Source organism: Prosopis cineraria, unplaced genomic scaffold (genome assembly GCF_029017545.1).
Source record: "Prosopis cineraria cultivar Desert tree isolate PC_DT_omini unplaced genomic scaffold, ASM2901754v1 PC10, whole genome shotgun sequence".
Taxonomy (NCBI): domain Eukaryota; kingdom Viridiplantae; phylum Streptophyta; class Magnoliopsida; order Fabales; family Fabaceae; genus Prosopis; species Prosopis cineraria.
In genome coordinates, this window is record NW_026555341.1 from 10871874 (window position 1) to 10879410 (window position 7537).

General features: G+C 35.0%; 1 protein-coding gene across 1 annotated transcript; it reads left to right on the forward strand.

Moving 5' to 3' along the window:
* Positions 1–1223: 1223 nt before the first annotated feature.
* Positions 1224–5114, forward strand: LOC129284623 (probable 1-deoxy-D-xylulose-5-phosphate synthase 2, chloroplastic). The gene is made up of 10 exons (XM_054920149.1): positions 1224–1404; positions 1525–1686; positions 1779–1943; positions 2144–2294; positions 2388–2659; positions 2731–3004; positions 3557–3864; positions 3967–4248; positions 4330–4614; positions 4714–5114. Exons 1-10 carry the CDS (start codon positions 1315–1317, stop codon positions 4858–4860), a joined length of 2136 nt encoding a protein of 711 aa, XP_054776124.1. The 5' UTR covers positions 1224–1314; the 3' UTR covers positions 4861–5114.
* Positions 5115–7537: the final 2423 nt, after the last annotated feature.

Genomic DNA, 7537 nt, shown 5'->3' on the forward strand with positions numbered 1-7537 from the left:
AGCCGTAAAGGCTTTGATTGGTGGTCCAACTGATCCTGTTGTTTGGTTCGATTTGATTTTAAAAACAATGCAGCTCACTTAATTGTCGCCATCAATCTCCATATTTCAAGAGTTACGAACCCGAAGAAAAATTTAAAAGTAACTAATCAATATCAATATTAACATATAAACTGTTAAATTTAAAACAAATAAGACAATGCAGCTAGCTGGTCAATAAAGTAGGAAGATAATGCAGGTTGTTTCTCATATTAATTATTTTAATGCTTGACCTCTATATCAGGAACAATGTATGTTCTAATTATGAATCAAAAGCATTAAATAAGAGTGGTTAAATGAATATGCCTCATTTCTCGATTTTTAATTTGTTATTTGTTGTCTTCATAAAAAAATCTCATTGTTCATTAATACTTGTAGCACTTTTTATAAATTAACCCCATTATAAATGTGAGTATTATATTAATTATAATTCATAAGCTTGGATTTACCTCAAGTTTCATCTTTAAAATTCCATAGTTTTCCTTAATCGTTTATTTTTTTCGTAATTAAAAAATATCTCATTCTTCATTGTCATTCAAAATTTCTTTATTCGTTGCTAACGTTGTAAACTTAATTATCATATGGAATATAGTCGAATTGAAGTTCTGTTTTTTTATTTCTATTTCTTAAATTATTATGTGTTTATCATTAAGAAAATTAAACATAGTTAATCCCTACAATGTTTTCTATTTTTTTTATTTTTTGCTGGAGTTAATTTCACCTGATGATTAGATCAATTTGAGTTCATAATAAAATGTAATTGTACCTGTCTTAGTTTTTTTTTTTTATAAGTAAAAAGTTTAGATGAGTTGAGTACTTAGAACTCACTAAAGTTAAGACATGACTTCCTAACTTATAAAAGCTTATAAAATACTTATAGGAGGATCACCCACCAACAAAGTCCTCATATTGGCAACGGAATTCAATCCTATAATCTTATGGATTATGAACCAAATTCTTATTAGTTGGATCACCCAACTTTTGTTGATATATGGTTTTAGTTTTAATCTATTACATAAGTCAAAGATTTTCAAAATCTTCCTATTTTCTTACATAAATACATTTATGAAAAAACGAAAACAAAAAAGAATATGCATTCTCTGTATTCTTTTATTTCATTTCAGTACATGCATTATGAGTTACGGACTTGCCATTTCTGACCTCTCTCTCACCTTTAAGTGGAGAGGAGCAGCCTGTGTGTCCGATGAAATAATACAAAAAAGGTTCTGTGCTTAGACTTCACTGTGAGCTCTGTTTCATCTTCTCTCTTCCATCACCATGGCATTTTGCGGCTCCTTCCTTAAGCCAAACCAGCCAATCACTCAGAGTCGTAAGACTCCGACTCCAATTCATGGTGGTAAAAAGCAGGTTTGCAAACTGGGCACAACTTATATTGTTTATGATCATGGGTTACATCTCTTCTCTGATCCGAAGCTTCTTCATTATTTGACGATGGCTGTTGTTATTAATTGTATATGCATGTGCCAGTTCTTAGTGAGGTCCTCGGAGAATAGCTCCGGCGGCCAGGAGAGGACGAGGATAAGGAAAGTTGGTGATGTGTGGAAGATTAATTACGCAGAACTGAGACCGGAAACGCCATTGCTGGACACTGTCAACTTCCCTGTTCATATGAAGAATCTGTCCAAGCAGGTGAACCATTTGTTGAAATGACTGTATACTGATTAATCTCTCATCGATCAATCCCACAACGGTTAATTTCTTCACAAATATGTATGACACAGGATCTTGCGCAACTCGCAGCTGAGTTGAGGGCAGATATCGTACACAGTGTTGCAAATACTGGAGGTCATCTTAGCTCAAGCTTAGGAGTGGTGGAGCTTGCAGTTGCTCTGCATCATGTTTTTAACACCCCCGATGATAAAATTATATGGGACGTTGGACACCAGGTCGCTCCTTCTTCCCTTCTCTTCTTGAAATTGTGATTCTTGATCTTACATTCTTTTAGTCTTAGTTTATTCTAATGGAGGCTGTTTGCTGTCCAAGTCCAAGTGGACTTGAGTCGAGGTGGAAGCACTACGTAGGCTTAACTAATGTACATAAAATAAGAGGAAGAGCTAAAAGCTTGAGTCGCTCGATGAATTTGCAGGCATACCCGCACAAAATCCTCACAGGTCGGAGGCACAAGATGCATACCTTGAGGAAAACTTCTGGGCTGGCTGGATTTCCCAAGAGGGACGAGAGTGTTCATGACGCTTTCGGGGCAGGACATAGTTCGACGAGCATATCTGCTGGTCTTGGTGAGATATATAATCTTAAACCTTAAGAAACAGTTTTCGAAGAACTGGTTAAAAGTAAAGAGGAATTGATTGTGATTATTAAATATGGTATAGGGATGGCTGTTGCGAGGGATCTTCAGGGAAAGGACACTAAAATCATTTCAGTGATTGGAGATGGGGCCATGACTGCTGGTCAAGCTTACGAAGCCATGAACAATGCCGGATTCCTCGACGCCAACCTTGTCATTATTCTTAATGACAACAAGCAAGTCTCCTTGCCAACTGCTACCCTTGACGGCCCTGCAAATCCAGTTGGAGCACTCAGTGTTTCTTTGAGCAAGATTCAAGCCAGCAAGACATTCCGCAAACTCAGAGAAGTTGCAAAAGTAAGCATACAATGAATAAGTATTTGTATGTATAAGATAGGATTTGACTGTGATTTTTGTGTTCTATATAGACTATTACGAAGCAGATAGGACCGCAAACACATAAAGTTGCAGCAAAAGTGGATGAGTATGCTAGAGGAATGGTGAATGCTAATGGGTCAACATTTTTTGACGAGCTAGGGTTGTACTATGTCGGGCCAGTGGACGGTCATAAATTGGAAGATCTGGTCGACATTTTCCAGAAAGTGAAAGCCATGCCAACACCAGGTCCAGTTCTGATACACGTTGTGACAGAGAAAGGGAAGGGGTATGCCCCAGCAGAAGTTGCACCTGATAAAATGCATGGTGAGGTTAAAATTCCTGGTTTATAGGTTTGTGATCTTACATTGCATAGTAATGATAGATCATGGTTACGAAATGAACAAAGATGGAACCAGGGGAAAACATTCTTCTTTGGGAGGTTGGGCGAGTAGCGAATATTAATAAGTAATAATTAATGATCATTTAAAATATTATTTCAATATATATAGTAATAAATGTACTAAAAATTAAAAATAGTGATCAGTTATATAATAAAACCTGCCCAACATACATATACATACACATCTACTTGTATGTGGTATACAATGTGTACATAATATTAAATATATTAATTATAAATTATTGTAGACAGAAAATTTCCAAACTTTAATTTGTAGAGTAAGGCTGCAATACAAGGATAAAAACGATTGCTCAATGGTGTGGCGCAAATTAATTAAGCAATGCCATTAGCTGACACATGCCTTTGTTTTATGGAACTTGAATGAACTGACTGAAATTATTACATGAGCACAGTTTTGACTTTTGAGTATTATGATTATGGATAAGAATGATGCTGATAGTCTCTCACTCTCTAAGGTGTTGTCAAGTTTGACCCGAGAACAGGCAAACAGTTCAAGCCAAAATCTGATACACTTTCCTATACCCAGTACTTCGCTGAATCTTTGATCAAGGAAGCTGAACAAGATAGCAATATAGTTGCTATTCACGCGGCCATGGGTGGTGGCACGGGGTTGAATTATTTTCAGAAAAAATTCCCAAAACGTTGCTTTGATGTGGGTATTGCTGAGCAACACGCCGTCACATTTGCTGCTGGCTTAGCCACAGAAGGTCTCAAGCCATTCTGTGCTATCTATTCAACATTTCTTCAAAGAGGATATGATCAGGTGAGCCAAAAACTATCCAAGCCAAGTACTTCACTTCAGCGGCAATATTAGAACCATCATAGTAATCTCACCGCGTCGTGGTTGACCATGATTGTCGTGTAGGTGATCCATGATGTAGATCTTCAGAAACTACCGGTCCGGTTTGCTTTGGACAGAGCCGGATTGGTCGGTGCAGATGGACCGACTCATTGTGGATCCTTCGATATCACTTATATGGCATGCTTGCCCAACATGGTCGTTATGGCTCCATCCGATGAAGCTGAACTGATGCACATGGTTGCAACTGCAGCAGCCATTGATGACCGTCCAAGCTGCTTTAGATTTCCTAGAGGAAATGGTGTTGGAGCTGTTTTGCCACCCAATAACAAAGGAACCCCATTGGAGGTTAAGCACACTAGTAACTCACAAGTCATCATAAGTGATCAATTATAACCTTGTTTGTTGTTTCGTTTTGGCGTCGTGCAGATAGGAAAAGGAAGAATACTGACAGAAGGAACCAGAGTTGCAATTCTGGGATATGGATCAATGATTCAACAATGCCTGCAAGCTGCAAAGATGCTCGCCACACAAGGTGTATCTGTGACAGTGGCTGATGCTAGGTTTTGCAAGCCTCTTGATACTGATCTGATTAAACGATTAGTGAAGGAGCATGAAATTCTACTCACAGTGGAAGAGGGCTCTATAGGAGGTTTTGGATCTCATGTTTCCCAATACCTGAGCCTGGCTGGCTTTCTAGATGGACCCTTGAAGGTAAAAATAAATATATGGTCCTCCATCATGTTACTATAATTTCCTTCATTATGTCACCACGATTTGTAGCCTAATTTCTCTTTTGAACTTTGGTTTTAGTGGAGAGCCATGATGCTTCCTGACAGATACATCGATCATGGATCGCCCCAAGACCAGATTGATGAAGCTGGTCTTTCATCGAAACATATCGCCACAACAGTCCTGTCTCTTCTTGAGAGGCCAAAAGAGGCTCTTCTCTTCAAGTGAAAGGCACAAAAGCACAACGGCTCATCGAGGAAGGTTAAGTGGATCCGCCATTGATGCACCTATAGATATTACAGAGGGCAACAATGATTATAGGGCAATGAAGGCACAAAGTGGCTCTAGAGTACTTATCTGACGGGACTGAAAACGCAATATCGTGTTTTACCTTTTTGTACTTCATTTGAACCGTTGTAATTAGCAGTGCCTTTGAAAAATAAATGATCGTTCAATAAGTAATAATAAGCTCTGTTTGGTAAGCACAGATGTTTTCCTTCTCTTCCTAGACCCTCCACAGATATCTTGCCTCTCGTGCAATTCACAAATATTGTTATCATCAATAGCAGTTCCATTGTGAAGTATCTTTTTGAACGAGTAATTAAAGATCTAAGAAAGATCTTACCCAAAATAATAATAATAATAATAATAATAATAATAATAATAATAATAATAATAATAAAGAAATAAAAGAAATAGCTATCAAAGATGAGGTTAAATTCAAAAGCAAGAAGAAAAGATGAGGATGTGAATTGATTAAACTCTTAATTGCTGAGTAAACGGAATGAAGTATAAAATTTAGTAATTGGTCGTGTAACTAGTTTTGCACTTTTTTTTTTCGCATCCCTATTTCTGGCGTATAATTTACAAATTTAAAAATTATTTTTATTCAGTCAACATAATATGATCTACCTCTATTAATAGCACAACGAATCCCTCTCATAAACAATTTTAGGTATATATATTGATAATTAAAGATAATTGTAATGAACCTAAGTTGGAAATAAATAAGTTTATCTCTCAATTAATATTTTATTTAATTGTTTTAATTTTATAGCAAATGAGAGTGATAGTTTATTGAAAGTTACATTAGCAATTTTTTATTTTTATTATTTTTTTAAGTTTCATAATTTAAAGGTTCTTGGTAAAAGTTTAATTTTATTTTGTTTTAAATTATAAAAAAATTTGTGTTGTTTTTTAATTTTTCCTGTTCTTTCTTGTAATTTTCTCAATTATTCTTGTGTTTCCTATTCCTTCGTGCGAAAAACAGAGCAATTGCATTTCTCTTTGTTTTTTCACCGACATATCGCTTCTCCTCCACCGTCGAATACGCTAGATTCAGCAGGAGAGAAGCTCTGATCAATCTTCATCTCATGCTCGCCTTTCCTTTTGAGTTGGTTGCCGGTGTTCACCATGAGTTCGCCGTGAGTTTGCTGCCACAAGGAGTTTGTTCAAGGTGGACATGCTCATCCCTGTTTCTGCTTCCGTCGATCTCTACATCTTTCTTCACTGTCGAAGCTATCAAACTTTCTCCCTTCTCCCTCATTTCGTCTGTTTGTTGGTGGTGAGGCATGAATGAGCTCGGTTGTTGAAGGAGGTTGGAGTTGCTAATCATTCTTCTCCCCCTGCACCACCGTCATTCTTCTTTCACCTCTGTCGTGGGTTTTTATTCATCATCATCTTCTCTTGCTTCAAGTGCGTCCAACCCTCCCCCTTCTCCTTGTTTGTTCTTCATGGGTTTGTGTGTTTAATTAGTTGAGGTTGTGGTTTGTTTTCTTCCTTTCTCTGCTGCTGTCGTGAATACGGTGGAGAATGGGGATTTAATTTTCTTGAATTAAGATTGATTTATCCATTGAAGGAATTAAACTTGAAAGTTGGTTCATTTAAATATTGATGTTAGAGAATTTTTAGGAATGAAAGTAGATAGAAAAAAAAAAGTTTGGTGTTAGTTTAATGATTAATGCTCATATTATGTTTGATAAAATACGAGAGTTTACCTTGATTTTATATCGTTTTAAAATCTCATTAATTCTTGACAAAGTATAATTAGTTTTGGCATTATTGATTGTAGATTGCAAATTGATTATAAAATTGTATATAACTATTTGAATTCTTGAGAGTTGTACAGTTATTGATAAATTGTGGGATAAGAGATGGAAGATTAAAAAATTTTAATTATATGATTAGAGATAATGCACGTAAAGTGTTTAATGCAAGTCTAAGAAAAATATTATCTTAAGTAAGTAGGTTAGCATGGTTAAAATATTATGGAGGAAATTAGTGATATAAATGTTCATAGTTAGACAAATTTTAAAGCATAAATTTTAGTCTTCGAATCTTAAATGAAGGTTGATAGTTAATTGAGGATGAGCTACAACGAGATATGAGGATGGATTGAAATTTGTCAAATGGATTAATTAACTCAAGTGTACTTGAAACATAATTGGATAGAGTATTATCTTTAATATTATTTGAATTTAATTTAAATGCCCATTAATTACTTGAAAAATTACTTAAAAAATGATTTTAGAATTGTGATGTATTTGTCAAGAAATTAAGGGCATTATTAGAATAAAAGTAAAAAGCTAAGAGAAGAAAGCTTTAAAATTCTTGAAAAACTTTTAAGTGAGTGGGTAACGTTTTAAATAAATTTCTAATAATGTGTTTATAAAAATTTCTTTATTTAAATTTTAATATTATTTCCTTGTAATTTGTATTAATATCTTTTTCAATTCAATTTTTATGATAATTGTTATTTTAACGATCATGTTTTGATTTTATTAATAATTTATGTTATTGCAGCTTAATTATTTAATTACATGTTTAATTTGAAAAATGAATCTGAGTAGTGGAAATTAATAGTAAAATAGCATGGTTGAAGATGAAAACTTTAAAATTATTTTCT